Source organism: Condylura cristata, unplaced genomic scaffold, assembly GCF_000260355.1.
Source record: "Condylura cristata isolate star-nosed mole 26May11 unplaced genomic scaffold, ConCri1.0 scaffold00014, whole genome shotgun sequence".
Classification (NCBI taxonomy): domain Eukaryota; kingdom Metazoa; phylum Chordata; class Mammalia; order Eulipotyphla; family Talpidae; genus Condylura; species Condylura cristata.
In genome coordinates this window covers 31,661,434-31,683,761 of record NW_004567115.1, presented here as the reverse complement: position 1 = coordinate 31,683,761, position 22,328 = coordinate 31,661,434, and the positions used below count along the sequence as shown (strand labels likewise).

General features: G+C 41.4%; 1 protein-coding gene across 1 annotated transcript in view; it reads left to right on the top strand.

The window, feature by feature from the left end:
- The first annotated feature begins 9,657 nt into the window (after positions 1-9,657).
- Positions 9,658-22,328, top strand: part of GMPS (guanine monphosphate synthase) — a 52,061-nt gene continuing 39,390 nt past the window's right edge. The window contains exons 1-2 of the mRNA XM_004682323.2: positions 9,658-9,960; positions 22,127-22,308. Coding sequence (XP_004682380.1) covers positions 9,934-9,960; positions 22,127-22,308 — 209 coding nt within the window. The 5' untranslated portion in view covers positions 9,658-9,933. The remainder of the gene's footprint in view (positions 9,961-22,126; positions 22,309-22,328) is intronic.

Sequence of the window (22,328 nt, the reverse complement as noted above, 5' to 3'; positions counted from 1 at the left end):
TATACATTTTGAAGGAAGGAGTATAAAGAACTGGTAGACATACTGTAAAACTATCACATGATCTGTGAATAATTTCAATCTGAAAATACAAATCATTATCCATTAGAAAGTTTACTTAAAAAAATTCTAAGTAATAATTCATGTGCTAATGGAACACTATTACCATCAACATATATGGAAAAAAACAGAGCATTGTCAGACCAAAAACAGTAAAATAGGAATGTTCTGCTTCTAGACAGTGAGCCCCACAGAATGATAATACCAAGATTCGACCCTAATGTAAACTGTGGACTTTGGCTGATAATGACATATCAACATGAGTTTATCAGTTGTAAGAAATCTCCCACTCTCCTTGAGATGATAATAAGGAAAGTTATGCTTGAGTGGGTATGGGCAAAAACTCAAAACTTCCTCTCAGTTTTTATTGTGAATCTAAAACTGCTTTTAAAAATATATATTTTTAGGGCCTTCCCTGGTGGCGCAGTGGGTTAAAGCACAGCACTAAGAAGCTAAAGCCAAAAAAAAAAAAAAAAACCAGACAGAAGCTAAAGCCACTTCAGCATGAGTTTGATCCCCAGCCTGGGAAGTGACCCACATAACACAGCAGACATCTCCTGTCTCCCCCGCTTCTCCCCTAAGCAGTGTACTTCATTGATCTGCCTGTTCTACCCCCCACTCTGTCTCAGGTGAAGCCTCTTACTGCCCCCACACCTCTGGCCTGTACCCCAGAGGTATTGTGCACCTGTGTGCATAAATAAATAAATCTTAAAAAAATTTTGTGGGGCTGGAGGTGGTGTGGTTTTGATGAATTAGAAATAGTGGATAAGGGCCCTCCCTGGTGGCGCAGCGGGTTAAAGCATAGCACTGAGAAGCTAAAGCCACTTCCGCATGAGTTCGATTCCCGCCTGCCCCGGAGGTGACCACATGGCGTGGCAGACCTCTCCTGACCTGCCCGCTGCTCCCCTCAGCAGTGTACCTTGTCGGTCTGCCTGTTCTGCTCCCCACTCTGTCTCTGGTGAAGCCTCTCACAACCCTTGAGCTTCTGGGCTGTACCCCAGCTCTGTATGCACAAATAAATAAATTAAAAAAAACAAAACAAAAACAAATAGTGGATAAGGGCCCTCTCTGGTGGTGCAGTGGATTAAAACACAGCACTAAGAAGCTAAAGCCACTACATGAGTTAGATCCCCAGCGCCAGAGGTGACCCACATGGTGCGGCAGACCTCTCCTGACCTGCTGCTGTGCCCCTCAGCAGTGTTCTTCCTCAGTTGGCTGCAGTGTTCTTCCTCAGTTGGCTGGTTCTGCTCCCCACTCTGTGTCTGGCGAATCCTCTCACCATCCCTGCACCTCTGGCCTGTCCCCAGCTCTGTATGCATAAATAAATAAATCTTTTAAAAAAAAAGAAATAGTGGGTTATCAATGACTATTAAAACTTGGTGATGTTGGGAGTGCATTATACCATTCTTATTTTTGTTTTTTTTGTGTGTACATGTTCCATATTCTCTGTGATGAAAATTAAGAATTAAAAAACCACAGTAAATTGTCACTATTAATTCTGCTATTGAGAGACGCAAAATTAATTATGCCACGCCAAAATATATCTTTTTGGCAGAAAGTTGATTTTGTGGAAGGAACCCTGAAGAGTAGAGGTTGGGTTTAAAAAAGAATTTATATGTAAACTTCTTTATATAAGGGTGTTTCCCTCCTTCCCAGATTAGGCCAAGAAGACCTAATCTCTATTTCTTTTCAGTGAAGAAGGCAGAACTTAAATTCGCTTTACTTTTGTTTACTGTGTTTTCCTTGGCAAACTTCTTAACTGACTTTCCCCACAGTATCTTTTGTCTTAGCTATTTAAGATTGTGTCTGAAGTCAGGTGAATTATGCAGTCATGAAGGGTTGCTCTCACGTACACAGGAGTGTATGTGTTAGTATTCACCTTCTCTTTGGTGTTTTCCTTCTTATTAATATGCCTGAGGCATATTATTTGATTATTAGCCAGTTTAGAAGAACGAAAGAGGTACAGTATGATCTCCTTTGCCACCTGACAGCTATTCAGTTTGTGAGAAAAATGAGATAGAATTTTCCCAGAAGGATATTAATGGCATCTCCAATTCAGTAGAAGGGTGGGAGAAGTGAGTTAGAAAAAACTCAGAAACCAATGTTTGAAAGCCGGAGTTATACCTATGAATTACAGAAAAAATTTCCCCACACTACTCCACTGCCAGTCCTGTGATTTGAGATTCAACTTTTTCCTAGACTGTATTATAAAAATTAACACCACCATCTAGTGGCCCTTTACTATACCTGTGTGTGGGTACACATTTCTTGATTTCCCAATTCCCTACCATCTAAATTCTATCTTCTCTATATTCCTCAGATTTCTTTAGTTGCTTTTCTTGTGGGGACCAAGTTGGGGTGATAAAGAAGAGTTACTGAAGTATAATTTTTAAAAAATGATTTACTTATTTATGCATACAGGAACTAGGGTGTAGGCCAGAGATGGGGGGGGGAGGATTTACTAGAGACAGAGTGGGGAGCAAAAACAGGCCAATTTACTGAAATACACTGCTGAGGGGAGAAGCACGGGCAGATAGGATTGGTCTGCTGTGCCATGTGGGTCAGCTCCCTGGCTGGTGATAGCTTGAAAGCACTATGTCTTTAACCCCTGTGCCACTAGGAAGGCCCTGAGGTGTAGTTTACACTCAGCAAAATTTAGTGTATAGCTCTGATTTTTGACAAAAAGTAACCATCAAAATATGGAGCAGTACATCACTCAAAAAAACAAAAATAAAACCCTTGTGCTTTTTCAAAGTCAGCCTCTACCCACGCCCCCAAACCCCAGCAACCATTGATCTGTTTGTTTTCTCTTCTTATAGTATTACTTTTTTCAAAATGTCACACATCTGGGGTCAGCCTTTTGAGTCAGCCTTCTTTCCATCAGCAAAACCATTGGCATTCATCCATGCTGTTGTTTATACTGATAGTTCCGGTATTGATAATCTCCTACCTCCCCACACTTTTATTTTTGGTGGGTTAGTATTTCTTGTATGGATTACCAATGTATGTTTGTCCATTTTCCATTTCAGACATTTGAACTGTTCTTGGTGGCTGTGAATAAAGTCAGACATTCCAAGTTTGGGTGTATAAACTTGTATAAGCACTATATACTTGTTTTTTAGGTTTTTTTTTAACCTAAAAATAAAACTTTATAAGAAACCACCAGAATGTTTTCTAAAGCTGTTGTGCCAGTAACATTTTCTCTAAAATATTCTTCTAGGTTTTCCATTATTATTATATATTGCTTTAAAACATTTCTCGTTACTCAATAGGATTTCAGAAGATTGAGAAAATACATTAAAATATTTTAAGTAACATTCATGTTTATTAACTGTGCTGCCTAGCTTATTCATTTTTCTTTCTCAATTTAGGTATTAGTGTTTTAATTTGTTATAATGTGTTTTAGTCATTAACATCTGTTCTTTTTCTATAAAGTCTCCCCATCTTTTTGTCTTCTAATGTACATGGTTTTAAAAATACGAACAGAATACATAATTTACTAAATCATTTGGTGACCATATACGAGGCCCCCATAATGTACTAGGCACTGGACATAATCTGAAACTAATATTTGGTATAGTATTCTATCACAAAGTGCTTTTATATATACTTAGTTTTGCATAAGTAAGTTGAAGAATTACAACCATCCACAACCAAATATTCTTTTTCATGTATATGTATATATAGCAGCCAATGAAAGGCAGAGAAAAATAAAAGAGCCGTGAGATAGGACAAAAGTTTGGTTATGATATGGAGAAAGTTACAAAGGTGTGAGTGGGAGGCAAGAAAGTAGAGAGAGAATATTCCATGAGTATTGGGTAAACATGTTTGTTTCACCCTAAAGTTCTCTTGAGTATCTTTATAAATACGCTTTCACATTTTTAATAATCTTTTGAAATGCTTACTAATTGGCTACCTACCAATTCCAGCAAGTTGCTCCCAGAGATGGAATTTTACTTTGGGCAACTAATAGTACCAATGATGAATGAAATAGCTTTGAGAGGCAGATATTGCAATTTCTCCTTTTGGGAAAAGAATCTAGTGTTATTACACTAAAGCTGGGCCATGTGGCTTTTTTCTGTCTCATATTAATGCCATTTTGGCTCACCTGAGACTCTGAACATAGAGCTGATCACTAGGAAGATAAAGTTTTAAAACATCAAGCTACTGGTTACAAATTGAGCCTTGAATTTACGTATTTTTATGTTGCTTGCCAGAATACTGTGGATGCTATGCGAAGATAAATGGTTTTACTATATGACATAGCTTACAGCCCATAGTTAAAAAATTACAGGGCTGGCTTGCATCTCTATTTTTTGGTTTACTGAGTTTTAACCTTAATCTAGTTAATTTTTCTGCTTTCTCAAGTTATAAAAGGGTGTCGGGGATAACAACATTACCCCTGTAATACAACTGTTGGAAAGGTTAAGTGAGTCTACATGCAAAGAATTTATAATAATGCCTTAACACAAAGAATTTAATATAATGTCTTATATTTCATCTTAAAATGAAATAAAAGATGTACAGCTATGACTAAGACTACTTCTACTACCACCTCCTTTACTGCTATGGTTACTATTATTACTAATGGTCTTTTTTTTTTTTAATCATCTATATTAGAAGCTTTTAAAAAATATTTATTTTTTATTTATACATACAGAGCTGGTACAGGCTAGAGGTGCAGGAGCGGTGAAGATTTACCAGAGACAGAATGAGGAGCAAAACACGCAGATGGATGAAATACACTGCTGAGGGGAGCAGCGGGTGGGCCAGGAGAGGTCTGCAGTGCCATGTGGATCACCTCTGAGGCTGGGGATCAAACTCATGCTGAAGTGCCTGTAGCTTCTTAGTGGTGTGCTTTAACCTGCTGCGCCACCAGGGAGGGCAATATTAGAATCTTTCAAAAGAGGAGGACAGCATTTGTCCTTGGGGTAATTAATAAAATGTAATATAACAATGACAATATCGAATGGAATTCTGCTGTAATAAAATATTTAAAATCTGAATGTATCGTATAGAATTGGAGTCATTTTTATTACACAATCATTTATTGTTTTATGAAAGGATTATCCATAAAATTTGTAAACAATGAACTTGTACATGAAATTTTTCAATTTTCAGGTCATTTCACACTTACAGCAAAGTTGTTGTAACAGTACAAAAGAGCTTCACTTAGGCCATTCATGTTTTGCCAACAGTTCCCTTTATAGCAAAAGGGTTCAATCCAAAAGCATATTTACATTCAGCTGCCACCTCTTTTTACTGTCCTTCAATCTAGAGTAGTTCTGAAGTCCTCGACCTTCATTTTCTAATTGCTGTGCCTAATTGTGTTTTTCAAGCATGGCATCACATTTCCAGTTCCACATGCTTTTTTAGAACAGTCTCCTTGAATTTGGACAGAATGTATGACTTACTCCATGAATAGAATGCAGATAAGCAAGCCTATGTGACTCTCCCAGGTCTAGGTTAGAAAAGACGATGCAGTTTCTCTGATTCTCTTCCTCTCCTATTTGCTTTCCCCTACTGCCCCACTCTCTCACTTCTTTTCTTTCCTATCTCCTCTTCCCTGGGAGTATCGGTGCTGACAAACAGGAAATCCAGTTATTCTGAAACCTTGCTGATGGAGAGACCACAAAGACAGAGAGGTGCCATGGGGACTGCAGTGGCCCCAGGTCTCAGCTCTTTGAATCTTCCAGCTCAGGAATGTGAACGGAAAGGCTTCCAGTGAATACAACTCCCAGGCTTTAGACCCTCTAGCTAGCTGAGGTCTAGTGGAGCAGTGTCTGGGCTGTAACAAGTTACCTATCGGGATTCAGAGGAGCGGCCCCTTGTCAAATCTCACCCAGATTGCAGCAAAATAAAGTGTTGCTTTCAGTCACTAGGTCTTAAGGTGTTTGAGGTAGTGGCTAAGTGGAAAATTTGCTGAACCATTATTTCATGGGGTATACTTCCATTTGGGCTTGTCTGAAGCTTATTCATAACCTGGTATTTTATCTTAGGCAGGATACCAGTGAAACAATTGCAATGAGCTCAACTCATTGCATCCATCAGGTGACACATGGTGTTGATAAATTATAGACCACAGGTAATATTTATTTGTTATATTACTGATGTTAACTTCCCAGATGTCTTCGGGTATCTCCACTGTGAAGTTATTCTTTCCTTTGTATGATTAATAATTTTGTTCTTGATTCAAATTTTACCTACAAATTTTACCATTCACTGGTGTTCTTTGCTTTATTATTTGTATGATGCTTGCAAAATGATCTTTCCTCTACCTTTATAAATCAACATCCCACTACAAGGAAGACTTTTTTCCTCCACTTTACCATTTATTTATATCATAATAGGCTAGTAGAGTTCCCAAATTTAATTGCTATATATAATGTTTACCATAACTGCTTTTTTTTAAATCACTGCTTATTTTAATATATCACCCCATATTTGGCTAGTAAAAATCCTTTAAATTTGACTGTTTCCCTCTGACATATCCCCATCATGTTCCAGTACTTTCTTGTTTTTTGGCACAAAAAGAAGTTCCTGATCATTTTGTTCGGGCCTTCTTCCTGAAATCTGTCACTTCTCCAAAAAATCAGGGTTGCTTTGCTGAAGAATGGTATTTAAAACCAGTATCTGGGGGCTAGGTTTGCCATTACTACTGACATGATACTGCTTTCATGGTGTTCTGTGGACATGGAAAAATACTATAGTAGAGGGGGTTGAGTACCAGTGAAGGGTTATTGGAGCCCAAAAGAGGAAGAGACAACTAACTTAAGACTTCAGAGTTGTTGGGGGAAATAGAAATAGCCTAAGCAAATGATATATATAAGGCCTCCCTGGAGGTCCCCTGACTGTTCTGCTTCCACTGTCTCTGCTGAATCCTCTCATCCCTTCTTCCTGCCCCTCCCCTCCAACCTCAGGACTGTACCCCTGTTCTTGAATGCATAAATAAATCAATCTTTAAAAACAAAAAGGAAAAGACGGTTTCAAAATATTGATCTCAGATTCCAATTTAAGAAATTAGAAAAAGGGCAAATGGCAAAGGAAAAAAAGAAATACTAAAGTTCAAACTGGAAATCACTGAATAAATAATGAAAAGAGGTTAGAAAATAAACAGCACTGTTTTTTGAGAGTATCAATAAAATCAGTAAACTTCTAGTTAGACCGATGAAGAAAAATAGAGAGAACATAAATTCTGAGTATCAAGAATGAGAATGTTGGCATCACTATAGATTTTTTTTAAGTTATATGTTTATACAGAGAATAACAATTGCAGAGTTGTGGGAGAGTGAGAGGATTCACCAGAAACTGAGAGGGGAGCAGAACAGGTAGATGTACTGAAATACACTGCTGAGGGGAGCAGCTGGTGAGACAGGAGAGGTCAGCCCCCTGGCTGGCTGGAGCTCAAACTCCAGCTGTAGCAAGGGTGACAGCATGATAGCTGTGAGCCATAACTCTTGCTCCACCAGGGATGCCCAACATTATAGATTTAACTATTAAAAGGATTACAGGCCCTGGTGGTGCAGTGGCTTAGGATGCACCACTGCAAGCTGGCCGCAGCTGCCTCAGTGCCAGATCCACCCCAGCCCTGAGATGACCCACATAGAGCTGCAGACCAGACCGCTTCTGACCCGCCCACTGTTCCCCTCAGCCATGCAGTTCCTCAGTGGGCCTGTTCTGCTCCCCATTCTGTCTCTGGTGAATCCTCTCACTGCCCCTGCACCTCTGGCCCGTACCCCGGGTCTGTAAGCATAAATAAATAAATCTTAAAACAAAACAAAACCTTATCACAAAGAAAACTTAAGGCTCAGATGGTGTTATTGGTGAATTTACCAAACACTTAAGGAAGAAATAAACCACTTTTATACCAACTCCTCCAGAAAAAATAATTCTAAACAAACTTCAACTTCATTTTCTGAGGTCATCATTATGCTGATACTGAAACCAGTCCAAGAACTTACTAGAAAACTAAAAATTAATATTTCTCATGTACACAAATGCAAATATTTGAAACCAAATCTAATGCAATAGATCTAATCTATATAAAAGGAAAATATATTAGGATTAAGCCTATCCGTAGAATACAAAGATATTTCGACACTCAAAAATCAATGCAATTCACATTAACAAACTGGAAAATGGAAAACACACATAATAATATTACTGGGTACAGAAAAAAACATTTGGCAACATCCTTTCCTAATAAAAACTTTCAAGAGAAGTCACAAACATCAATTTGAGAAATTGCATGTATTAACAACCTACAGATCTTAAAGGTTGTTTTCTTCCTAATATCACGATGCCACTGAGGCTGGGCACAGAAATTTGGGGGAAATTGTGTTCTGTACTTGAGTTGGTGCCCAACCTGCCATTGACTAACTGGAAGAGTTTGCTGTCATGGCATAGAAACTATCATGGTTATTTTTAAACAAGCACTCCAGGAAAACATAGATGGAGAGTAAGATGAAAGTTAGACATGGAAATACTGAAGAAAGTGATATTTAAGCTCCTACCGAAGAATAACTATAGAGAGGGGGCCACCCAAGGTGACCAAAAACAACTAATAGATGTGAAAAGACACCTCTGTGGTGGTGTAAGGGAATCTGTATCTAAAAGGAGGGAGGGGGTAATAGACTATAAAGTTATAAAAGAATAAATGAAGATAAGGATACTGGTACATGCTGATATTCTTTGCCATAAACACAGTGACCAGTAGAATGTATCTAAACCGGGCATTATCACACTGAGATGGGATTTAGCCAATCCTTAATGTCCGTGCAACACATTCCATTTCAGGGGGGATGTTGATGCAGGGTGAGGCGCTCTTATTGGTTACTACACTGTTCTCTGCTTTGTTTATCCCGATCAGCCATAGAGCTCAGTTTCCATGGCTTTAGAAAGTTCAAGTATTCACGTCTCTACTCAAAAAAAGGTACGTGCGAGAGCCAGCCTTGGGTTTTTTTTTTCACGTAAATACTTTACCAATTAACTGTAAATCCTTTCCGGATCAGGTGTCCTTACCTTCTACACAGAGGGACAAATCTCAATGAACCTCTAAGTCCTCATTTGTAGAAAGTGGAGAAGAACATCACTACTTTATGGGATTGGTAACCATAAAGAATTTTGGAGGTCAGTGTTGTGTCACTCTGGCTCCTTAATACCTGGAGTAGAGCCAAGGGCTGAGTTCTCCATGGGCCCAGCTTTCCGTAGAATACCTCCATGGCGCCGCCAGCCTCCCGCAGCCACCGGGACCTACAGGCAGGCAGGCAGCAGGCGCAGGCAGACCCCCGGGCTGGCGGTTTGAGATCTCAGAGGCGCGGATTCAGCTTCCCCCAAACCGCCGCACGGTGAGGGGGCGGGGCGAGGGCGGAGCCAGGCCTGTTGTGCGGCTCCTCCTCCTTGCGGGCAGACGGGGGCGGGGCCAAGGGCCGGCCTCTTCCTGGTCGAGCTGGCCTCGGCTCGGGGGCGGGTCCTGTTTTCTCAGGCTCCGCCCCTGAAGGCGGGCAGGCCGGAGACGGGCGGGCTTCCCTTCCCGGGGGCGGGCCGAGGGGCGGGCCTGGGGGCCGCAGGCCCCTCCTCCCAAGGGTGGCCGGTTCCGAGGCAGCGGCAGCGGAGGGAGTCCGCGGCTCCGCAGCTGAGCAGAGCGGGCTCTGGCTCCTCCCTGTGGCTGGCCCGGGCGGAAGCGGGAGGCGGGGGCAGCGTGCGCGTTGCTGATCTTCCCTCCCGTGGCGCTGGGGCCCGCGCTCGGCGTCCGCGGCTCGATTTGGCGCTTAGCAGGCGGCTTCTGGACCAGGCCTCCTCAACCCCAGCCTGAGCGCCCTCCTCGGGCCCCTTCCCGCTCCGTCTCATAGCCAGCCGCCGCGGCCCCCGGCCCGGATGGCTCTGTGCAACGGGGATTCCAAGGTCAGTCCCGGCGAGGGGTCTGGGTCTCACCGCCCCACGCGGGCCCTCCCGCCCCCTCCCCCAGCCCGTCGACAGTCCTGCGGCCGGGCGGCGGGGTGGAGAGCCGGCCAGGTCTGTGCGCGTCCCCCTCCCCGGGGCGGCGAGTGCTTTGTGGTTTCGGCGGGTGTGGGTCCTTGTCCCGCGGCTCCGGCGTCGGGAGGCTCAGCCCGCTGCGCCCCAGCTCTGCTCCCTGCGGCGGGCGCCGAGCCAAACCTTGCCGAGAGGGGGAGGCGGCGTGTGCGAGAGCAGGGGTCGTGTGCGTGTCAGTGTTCGCGGGTGTGTGTGTGCGCGCGGCGGGACTCACCCCCGAGCCCGTCCCGGCGGAGATCGGGGGGCCTTTGTGGCGCTCCGCGACTCGAGGTGCGGGCCTCGCGCGTGCTTGGACTGGGCGGGCCTAGCGTCTTCCCGCCACCTGGTTTCCCGCCGGCAGAGACGCGCCCGGGCCCCGTGACACCCTCGGAGGTCCCTGGGCGGCCCCTCTAAGGTCCGCACCTCCTTCAGCTTGCTCCCCTTGGATCGTCCCCTCCTCCCTCTTTTCTGTCTGCCCAGCTTGATGCTGGTGGCCCGCGGCACCCCCCCCCTCCCGCTCCCGCCCACCATCCTGCCTGGGAAGGAGTGTGTCCTCCCCGCCCCCGTCCCGCTTGCTCCCTATTCGACTCATTAGTTTGCTAGGAGACCTGCTTCCTGGCAGAGGGATCCTCCGGCAGGAACCGCCCCCACTCCGCGGCTGGGAATGGGGTTCGGGTGCCGGAGAATTGCTCACCTGGTGCGCGGTGGAGAGGGCGCGTTTGTGTCGCCGCCGCGCTTCTCTGCACCGCGGACTCAATTGCTTCTAGACCCCCTCTGGTCTGCTTTCTGAGTCGATCACCTTCGTTTTCTCTTCCGTGCCATTTTCCTTGACCTGGAGTTCTTTCACATCCTCCCAGAGTCACTTTTGTCGGCAGGAAATCGCAGTTTTGAGTTGCGATTGACTTACGGTGCACCTCCTCTACTCTGGTTTGGGCCTGGCTTTAGGAATTTTAAATTGCAACCTCGGTGAGTGGCATGTGAAACTTAAGTTGCGCACTGGCGTTATAAGTGGGCAGTGTGCTTTTGCAAAGGCGTTCCTAGTGTCTCATCTCGCGGGGTCTTCTCTGAACCGATTTCCTAGCATCTAACATGCGAAAAGTACTTGTTGAGCAAATGAGTAAAGGTTGTAAAGTAGTTCGTACTCTTAAACTGAGGAAAATAATGATTAGCTGGAGCTCTTAGAAAACTGTCACTGTGAGTGAAGACAATCAAACCCTTGTTTCTGCCTCAGAAGCTACTGTAAACCTTACCGCACCTCTTTCCTGTACACTACTAGTTGGCTTGCAGAACATTTGTCTTTCTTTGAGCCTTACAGCTCTCATTGGAAAGATTGGTCTTTGTGCTGGTAGAGGAAATGACTGTTATTGTAAGGATTGAAACCTAATTTATGACTTTGAAATATGCGTGTGGTGTTTTCAGAAGAATATTTTCACAAACTTAAGTAACAGAATTCAAGATTCATTGGTCCTCTAGTGACTTTAGAACACAATTTTATTTTAAGCTGGTATATTTGTGGGTTTTTGTTGTTCAATTTGAATTTTAAAGATAATCCATTTAAGCCCCTGGTGAATTGCTGGTAACTTTTATTTCTAGGTCTTTTATGTTTTATAGCATATCATAGCATAATCAAGCTTTTTTTAAAATTGCTTTAACAGTTAGATGTGGATCGAATTGGAAGCATTTTCAAGAGAAGCAATGCAGGGAAGTAACATATTTAATTAACTATGGTTATTTCTTACACTCCTAAGGTAAAATAAACAGCCCTACAATGAAACCATGGCCTGACATTAATCTAGAAACATTTCAGGGAAAGATACTTAACTGTGGGGGAAGATGTATTATAACAATATGTGAAATAAGGTGTTTTTAAGAGATTTACCTGGAAATCTAGGAGTAGGCATCTATTTTCCTTAGCTGGCCACTAAAACCTTTCCATGTGAAGTATAATACAACCACAATTTTCAGCTTTACTTTGTACATTGCTTTGACATTTTTTGAAAATCTTAGTTCATGAAGTATTAAAAAGAGTTAATTTTGATTTCTGTTCTGTTTCATCTGAATTTTTTTCCCTTTCTTTCCTCAACTTTATTGCCTTTAAGAGAATTTTTGTAAAATATGAAGTCTTAGAATTTACTTACAAAGTTAAAACAGCAGTTTAAAAAAATAAAAACACAGTCTCAAAAATTTTAGTTATAGGTTTTACATTTTTCAAGCAACCTCAACACTTTATGCTAATTTTCAGTATTTCACAGGGTACAGAAAAAAGTAGCTCAAATTCTTACTGGGATTTTCTAAAAATTTACATATTAGGAATTAGGTAAAGACCTAAAATTTGAAAGTATTTGGGCTATTTTCATTAGTTTTATCCAGAGTGTCATTTTAGAGCTGGAAAGAACTTCCAGGCTATTTTGGTTAAATATTGAAGACATAGATTTTGTCTCCTTAGTTAAGGAGGAGATATAACGTTGTTTAGTAAACATTTTATTTACTATATGAAAGACCATAAAGGCAGGCAGCTTTAAAATCTTTTTACAGCTATTCATTGTTGGGTATGAATAATATATATACATTAAGTATTAAGGCTGGCTTATCAGAGGAATGTTTTTGGACTGCTTGTCAATTTCCCACTTTTGGGCCCCTATCTAAGCCTCAAACTTTAGTTGGAGAAGAGCTGTGTGACCTGCCCCACGGATTGACTAAGGTGTTGACTAGTGCATACATACGTGTTTTGTAAATACTCTGTTATATGAAATCCTTTATAACATTTAATGTTAAAATTTTTAATTTGGCATTTTTATTTTAAGGTTTTTTTTTTGTTGTTTTACAGATTTATTTTCGTTTATGCATACAAGAACTGGGCTGCAGGGCAGAGGTATGGGTGGGGGTGAGAGGATTGGTGGGAGACAGAGTGTGAACAAACAGTCAAGACTGAAATACACTGCTGAGGGGAATATGGGGTGAGACAGGGAAGGGTCTGCCACAGCATGTGAGTTAGCTCCCTGGCTGGAGATTCAGCTCAGGCTGCAGTGGCTGAGGAATAGCAGGATAATGCTGAGACTTCAACCCCTGTGCCACAGGGAGGCCCCTAATTAAAGTTTTGTATTGAGTGGAAAGATAACCTGAATTGGACAGAAAGATAACCTGAGAGTGTTATCTTGCCTGTGTTGAGCATTAAATAACTGTTCTGATAACCCTATAGTACATTTATTTTGAAGGCCAGAGGTGGATATTTTGTTGTTTCAAATTTTGTTCATCTGTGAAGATGTTCACCTAGAATAGAAAAATGATTATCACAAAAGGGATGGTTTTTATTCTGTTCCAGGAACAGGAGGTTTTGAAATATGTCCAGGAACCTCAGATGACCTTGCCTTTACATGGGCCAACTTATCACTTAAGGAAAATAGTCTTTTAAGAATTTTTTAAAAACATAGACTTGTCCTGTACTTGTGTTCAAATGCTTTTGATACTTTTGAAAAAGGCATTTTAATGAATTAGTTTATAAAGGATCTGGTTTAAAGTAATGAATAGTTATTTACTATCTACACAGAAAAATTTCCTCTATTAATGATATATACATTGTGTTCATGTTTCCTGCAAACACAAGCTCTTAAGATGTTTAAAATGAATGAAGTCCTTTGGATTGATACATATTTGAAAGCCAACCACTGATCCCATCTTTGTGAAGCACTTTGTGAATCAACGAAAAAGCAATAGACTTAAGTTAAAAAAAAAAAATTATTTATGCATACAGAGCTGGGGTACAGGCCAAAGGTTCAGGGGCGGTGAGAGGATTCACCAGAGACAGAGTGTGGAGCAGAACAGGTGGACTGAGGGGACTGCTCCCCACTGCTGAGGGGAGCAGCAGGCAGTTCAGGAGAGGCCTGCTGCACCATGTTGTCACCTCTGGGGCGGGGGATTGAACTTATGCTGAAGTGGCTTTTAGTTGCTTAGTGCTGTGCTTTAACCCGCTGTGCCACCAGGGAGAGCCAATAGACTTGAATTTTTGTATAGTATGTAGTTCTGGGTTGTGTAGTATATTTGTTGGTCCATGCTTATTGTACATAGAGATATTTCTGCATATGCTCAAGAATCATAGTGGTTCCACAAAATCACTTTGCTGTAGTAATAGTGTGACACAGGTTGATTTTCTTTGTAGACTTTAGTGGTGAAGAACCAAGAAGCTTTTTGTAGGTACATCTAGGCACTCTTTTTTTTTTTTTTTTTAAAGATTTATTTATTTGTGCATACAGAACTGGGGTACAGGCCAGAGGCTCAGGGGCGGTGAGAGGCTTCACCAGAGATGGAGCGGGGAACAGAACAGGCAGATCCACGAAGTACACTGCTGAGGGGAGCAGCGGGCGGGTCAGGAGAGGTCTGCCACGCCATGTGGTCACCTCCGGGGCAGGCGGGAATTGAACTCATGTGGAAGCGGCTTTAGATTCTCAGTACTGTGCTTTAACCCGCTGCGCCACCAGGGAGGGCCCATGTAGGCACTCTGATAGTTATCATATGATAGGAAATAATTTGGTCATAGTAGAGTGACTGTATATCCTCTTTGTATAAGCCAGGGTACTTAAGCATAAAAGGTGGAGCTAAAACTAATTTGAAATTGTAATAACTACTATAGAATAAAATGTTGGTGAAGAACAATGGTGAATTTATTCTATACAATAAAGTGGCAAAACTACTGTAGCAAGAGTTCAAATTACTCTATACATTATGAACAGGAACACATAGTGTCTCTTCATGCCAAGCTTACAAATAGCTTTTATTTCCCACTGACCCAGCTTATGATGGCCTGGAGTTTTTGCATATCTAGCAAGTTGAGAATGGCTGTGGCACCACTGGCAGGTATACCAAGTGTCTGAGGAGTAGCAGCTTCTAACATTTCTTCTATCAGCACCCAGGATGATAGATTTGACTACCTTAGTTGCCATTGACCAACTGTACTTCATTTCATTAGGAAAGAGATGGGTTATCAGAGGTTGGCTTTCAGATTGAGAGAGAAATTAAAGTGAGACATGTTCTTTGCACTTGCTCTACACAGTACCAGACAGATGCCATGGCAGAAGGTGGAATACAAAATGAAAGCCTAACAAACCCATCCTGTCTCACTTTAATGCTGCTGTATTCAAATATGTTAAAATAAGAACAATATGAGACAGATGTTAAACTGGGTGGGGTGTGGGAATAACTGTAAAGTAGGACTGATCTGGATAAAAGCAGGGCATGTGCTCATGCCATTTGTGAAGCACATACTGTCCTGAGAGTGGATGTTGATTTCTTTTTTTTTTTTTTAAAGATTTTATTTATTTATACATACAAGAAGTGGTATAGAGGACAGAGGTGTAGAGAGGGGAGTAATGGGTGTGTGTGTGTGAGGATTCTCCAGAGATAGAGTGGAGAGCAGAAATGAACTGCTGAGGGGAGCAACAGGCAAGACAGGAAAGGTCTGCCATGCCATGTGGGTCAGCTTCCTGGCCAAGGATATACTGCAGTGACTGGTGATAGCTTGATAACCCTGAGGCATTAACACCCGCCACTAGGGAGGCCTCCTGGATGTTGATTTCTTTTTTAACATTTATTAATTTATGCATACAGAACTGGGGTACAGGCCAGAGGTTCAGGGGGTAGAGGATTCACTAGAGAGATTGGGGAGCAGAACAGGCAGATGTACTGAAATACACTGCTGAGGGGAGCGGTGGGACAGACAGGAGAGGTCTGCTGCACCATGTGGGCCACCTCCCTGGTGGGGGATTGAACTTGTGCTACAGTGGCTGTGATAGCATCATAGTGTTGTGCTTTAGCCCATTGTGCCACTAGGGAGGGCCCTGGATCTTGATTTCTTAAAGGAATATAATTAAAATTTGACTAAAATTCAAGGCTAATGTGTATACATCAGAATAATATTCTTTGAGTTAATAAATACACTGTGCTGCTAATCTTTTTAAAAATTGAGTATCAAATTACTTTCTAAAAATTGAGAATGAACATTGCCGAAACTGAACAAAAAATTTAAATACATGTGCTCTAATCCATCATGACATTTGCAAAGAATATTTCCCAAACATTTAGGGCTGCCTAGACGTGTAAGATTCTCATATTTACTAGGTTTGTCACTATATGGAAAACATAACCCTTTTTATCTCTAAAATCTTATAGTAAGCTAGGTAAGTTTAAATTACTCTAACCTGGGCCATCCCTGGTGGTGTAGTGGGTTAAAACACAGCACTAAGAAGCCAAAGCCACTTCAGCATGAGTTTGATCCCTGCTCCGAAGGTGATCCACATGGCACAGCAGACCTCTCCTGACCTGCCTGCTGCTCCCCTCAGCAGTGTACTTCCTCAGTCTGCCTGTTCTGCTTCCCTCTGTCTCTGGTGAATTCTCTCAACACCCCTGCACCTCTGACCTGCACCCCACCCAGTTCTGTATGCATAAATAAATAAATCTTAAAAAAAAAGTTACTCTAACCTTATCATTGGAGAGCTAGTTTTAGTAATTCTTAGTCCTGAATCTCATTATGAATATGAATATGAGGCTCCAGAATTCTAAAATTCTTCTCTGGATAATTTTAGATGAACAGAAATACTTATTTTGGTGTTATTAGTTGTAGAACATTTTTATGCTGTGAATTCACCCTTTTTTTTTTTTTTAAGATTTTTAAAGTTTATTTATACATACAGAAGTGGGGAACAGGCCAAAGTTGCAGGGGCGGTAAGAGAATTCACCAGAAACAGATTGGGAAGCAGAACAGGCAGATCGACAAAGTACGCTGCTGAGGGGAGCAGTGGGTGAGATAGGAGAGGTCTGCTGCGCCATGTGGATCACCTCCCGGGACTGGGGGATCAAACTAAAACTGAAGTGGCCAGGGCCAGCTTCACAGTGCTGCACTCCAACCCACTGAGTCACCAGGGAGAGCCTGAATTTCCCCTTCATTTTATGAAAAATTTCAAACAAAAAATTTCAGGTAACATTTATACCTCCCATTTCTACCATTCACATTAACAATTATTTATTATTTTATTTATTTATGCATACAAGAGCTGGGGCGTAAGCAAGAAGTATAGGGGTTGAAGGATTCACTAGAGACAGTGGGGAGCAGAACAGACAGATTACTGAAAAACACAATGCTGAGGGGAGCAATGGGCAAAACAGAAGAGGTCTGTGCCATGTGGGCCAGCACCCTAGCCAGGGACCCAAATCATGCTGCAGTGGCTGGCCATGGCTTGATAGTGCTGAAACTTTTACCTCTGCACTGCCAGGAAGGTCCCCATTTACTTTCCTTAAAAATATATTTTGGTGCCCTCCCTCGTGGCACAGATGGTTAAAGCACAGCACTGAGAAGCTAAGGCCACTTCAGCATGATTTCGATCCCCAGCCCCGGAGGCGACCCACATGGCTTGGCAGACCTCTCCTGATCTGCCCGCTGCTCCCCTCAGCAGTGTACTTCTTCTGCTCCCTGCTCTGTCTCTGGTGAATCCTCTCACCTCCCCTGCACCTCTGGCCTGTACCCCAGTTCTGTATACATAAATAAATAAATCTTAATATATATATATATTCATATACATACATTCATATATATATATATATCTATATATATGTATTTGGTTTTGGGCCCTCCTTGGTGGTACAGTGGGTTAAAGAGCAGCACTATGAAGCTCTCCAAAGCTACTGCAACATGAGTTTGATCCCTGGCCAGGAAAGTGACCTACATGGTGTGGGGGGCCTCTCTGACCTACCTGCTGCTCCCCTCAGCAGTGTGTTTCAGTAGATGTCTGTTTTGCTCCCAACTCTGTCTCTGGTGAATCTTCTCACCCTCTGCACCTCTGGCCTGTACTCCAGTTCTTGTATGCATCAATAAATCTTTAAAAAAATTGTTTTCATAAGAGCTTTATTGGTTTATCCCATATTCACATGTAACGGATCAGTCCATTCGAACAATGCAGTACAGTGGCTAATATAGCCACAAATTTGGCCAACAAAGGTAATTTTCGAAGATTTTTATCATTTTTCACTTTTAAAAGAAAAAATAAGATTTTTTTTTTTTTTCAGTCAGTCCTCTTGTGTCCCCGGCTGCCTCTGTCAGTCTAGACAACTGCTAGTATATTTCTTTCACTAGATTTGCCTATTTGGACTTTTTTTTTTATTTCAGACATTTTTATGATTCGATCTTAGAATAGGTAATTGCCTTTCAACTAGCATAATGCTTTTATGGAAAATTTCCCCTTCCCTTTTTGGATTTTTAGCTAGTGTAACAATTAAGTTGCTCCTATTGAGATTAACTGGAGAAAAAGGTATATATTTAAGGAAGACTAATAAAGCTATATATGGATTCAAAAAGCAGCTAGGTATATATTGATGGGGTTGGTTTGATAAAAGTTTTGAGTTTTGTTTCTTTATTCATAGGAGATAATAGTGTTTAGTCTTCTTGTGATGTCTTGGTTTTGGTATTAAGACATTACTGTTCTCATAGAAGGACTACCTGATATACCATTGCTTTTTACACAATTCTTGGCTTTTTGTAGTAAGATTTTAGCGTGAGGGCCTAACTTATATTTTAATGGACCATTTGATTGGGGGAAGTAACCCACAAGACTTAGAACATTGTATTGAGAAGTAGTTCTTTTAAAGGTAGTTGGTATACTTCCGGTGGAAATCACTTGAATTAAAATTCTTAGGGATCAAAGTATAGACTTGTAATGGATGGTTAGTTAACCCACTTACGTATATGCTTTTTGGTTTTGTGACTGAGTGGCTCTGATTTGTGTGAGTGTTGAACTTATTATGGCAGAGTTTGACCACCTACTGAAGGTCACTAATAGTTATTTTGTTCAGCTTGTTTTTAGAGTTAAATGTACATATAGTGAAGTACACAGACTGACCAGTTTTCATTTACTTCTGGGGTAACATTGACTTATAATACTGTATTTTGTGTAGAGGAATAAACTCACCCCTCCCCACTATAGTGAGTCACCACACCCACCACCAAAACACCCCTATTCCTTTACCATAGACTATATGAGCACTTTCCCCTCTTTGGTCCCACTCCCACTCTTCCTTGTCTTTCTAGTAGCCTCAATTCTGCATTCATTTTTTTTTTTTAAAGATTTATTTATTTATTTGTACATACAGAACTGGGATACAGGCCAGAGGCTCAGGGGCGGTGAGAGGATTCACCAGAGACAGAGTGGGGAGCAGAACAGGCTGACTAACAAAGTACACTGCTGAGGTGAGCAGCAGGCGGGTCAGGAGAGGTCTGCCACGCCATGTGGTCACCTCCTGCCTTGTGGTCACCTCCGGGGCAGGTGAGGATCGAACTCATGCGGAAGTGGCTTTAGCTTCTCAGTGCTGTGCTTGAACCCGCTGTGCCACAAGGGAGGGCCTCTGCATTCATATTTTAAGGGATTTTTAAAAAAGATTTATTTATTTATTTATGCACACAAGAACTGGTGTGTAGGCCAGAGGAGTGGGCAAAGAGAGGATTCACCAGAGACAGACTGGAGAGCAGAACAGGCAGATCTACTGAAATACATTGCTGAGGGAAGCAGCAAGCGAGACAGGAGGGGTCTGCTGAGCCACGTGAGTCAGCTTCCTGACAGGGGATTGAACTCTGTGCTGCAGTGGCTGCCCATAGCTTCATACTGCTGAGACTTATGCCACCAGGGAGGTCCTTGTTTAATTGTATTTTAATGGAAACAGTCTGGGCATACAGGCTTTGGAAACATATGAAGTCTTACTAGTAGAAATGAACCATTCTTTCTTTTCATTACCAAACTGAATTTTAAACTACAAAATATTTGATAGTAAACTGATCAGAATGGAGTTAAACTGGATTTAACAAGGTTAGGATTTTAAAAAGTAAAACCTTGTATTGGAGCATTATTTTTATATAAAACCAATTTTCAACTTTTTGGATGAAATGCCTTTTACTTTAAACCATGTTACCTTGTCTATCTAGTAGGGCACATCTTGGGTTCACCAGGCCTAGCTTTCCAGAAGTTAATAGTGCTTCTACTTAGATTTTCACGACTTAATTAGTTTACCCTTTAAATTAAAAAGTAAGTATGCTTTTATATTTTACTATTCAAAGCTAAAAAAATTCAGTGTAATTTATATCTTAAAGGTTTAAGAGAGCTAAGTTAAGCATGATAATGGCCATTTTATACAGTGTTGCCCTGCATACTTGTAAGTTCTGCTCTAATTACCAGGAAAGACAAGATTATAGCATCTTGGTTAAGAATCTGCCATGGAGGCCCTTCCTGCTGTTGTAAGGGGTGAAATCTCAGCCCTATGAAGCTTTGAGCAGCCATTGCAGCTAATTCCATCTCAGGCCAGGGAGTTACCGACAGGGCATAGCAGACTTCTGTGTCACCCGCTGCTCCCCTCAGCAGTGTATTTCAGTAGATCTGCCTGTTCTGTCTCTGGTGAATCCTCTCAAGCCCACCTCCCCCACCTCCCCCTACCCCTCCCCTCACCCCAACTCCCCATCTCTGGCTTACATCCCCACTCATGTATGCATAAGAATATAAATCTAAAAAAAAAAAAGAATCTGTCATGGATGCTTTTATATCTTTTGTAATGTCACTTTAGGTGGTATTAGAAACATTTTTGTAATGATGTGTGAGAACAATTTCTTACTTAAAAGTTTGTGATTAAGTTCAGTTTGCTAAGCTCTAGTACTCTCATTTGTTTACTGGAGCCAATAGGCTCATGGTGAATTCATGATGATGGCAGAATCGTCCGGGGAGAAGGGGGCCAAGTGGAAACTCTAAGCTGGCGTAAGACGTCACCTCTGCCCTCATTCCATTGGCAAAAGCAAGTCTTAACGTGGAGCAGATTGTCAAGAGCGAGGAAATACATTCTGCTTATATGGGACAAACTGCAAGTCACATGACAGGAGGCATGAATATAGAGAATAGTTAAAATTTAAAAACCAGTATTTAACATGGAAAATTAACAATCTATGAACATATAGACTAAGGCAGCAAAGGGCTTAATGTCCCCTTCAGGCAGCTTAGCTGTTATAAAAGTCGTCAGTCTGTGTTTACAGGTGTTTACTTAGTTTTTCCCTGTAAGTGTTAACCTATGCCTGGTCTCTATTTTTGTATGTAAGATAATTGATTCTAGTGTTGCCATCTTGTCCCTCTATTGTCAACTTTGTTATCAGTCTTTCACTTTATGATTTTAATAGCCAGTACTTAATTCAGTACTTCTCAAAGAGCTGCAGCCCAAAAAAAGTTTTAAAAAGAAACTCCAATACACTGATGATTGCTATTTTTCTAAAATATAGAACATTATTAGACAAATTAAGTTTATAAATCTAAGTCATATAGATTAAAAGCACCAAATTTGCATTATAGATTCAGTGAAAGTAAATTATTCTATAGTTTATTGTATGAGTTTGCGACTGCTTACAGACTGTTCTTATATAAACTGGTAGTGGTTTGTGGACTAGCTCTGGTTGCTTTGTGCACCATGGTAAGTTAGAGCCATTGTTTATTAATTCTAATTCTGTTTTTTATGGAATTATTTATAAATAAATTTTTAGTGTTGTGTACTAGGTGTGTATCAATTTCCTCAAAGAAATAGAAATTCTAATAAAGTACTTTGAGACATGCTTACATTTTGGCAAAGGACTTTCAGTTCTTTATTATTGTATTCCCATTGGAATGCTGTGACTGTTTGGTGGGGAGACCTTTGACATTTGAGATTCAAAGGGGAGGCACTGATAATATTAATGGCTCTATAACAACTATAATCCAGGCCTGTATTTTTGTATAGCTGGCTTGTGCGTCCACCTTGCTGTTAGATAAATATTTGTTAGTTGCACTATTTATAAACTATCAGATAGTCAATTCAGGGTGCTCTAATTAAAGTGCTTATGTATTTCTGCTTGTAGATACCTAGTCTTCCCTTTAAAAGAAGTGTTTTGAATTGGCAAGTCAGAATTCCAAACCATTTTCATTGCTCTGTGCTAGGTTTTTGGTACTGATAGCGACCGTTTTCTAAGGTAACTTTTAACTTCAGTAATTAAGAAGACACATATTAATATTTTCAGCTGGAGAATGCTGGAGGAGACCTCAAGGATGGCCGCCACCACTATGAAGGAGCTGTTGTCATTCTGGACGCTGGTGCCCAGTATGGCAAAGTCATAGACCGAAGGGTGAGGGAACTGTTCGTGCAGTCTGAAATCTTCCCCCTGGAAACACCAGCATTTGCCATCAAAGAGCAAGGATTCCGGTATGCTTTTTATGTACATA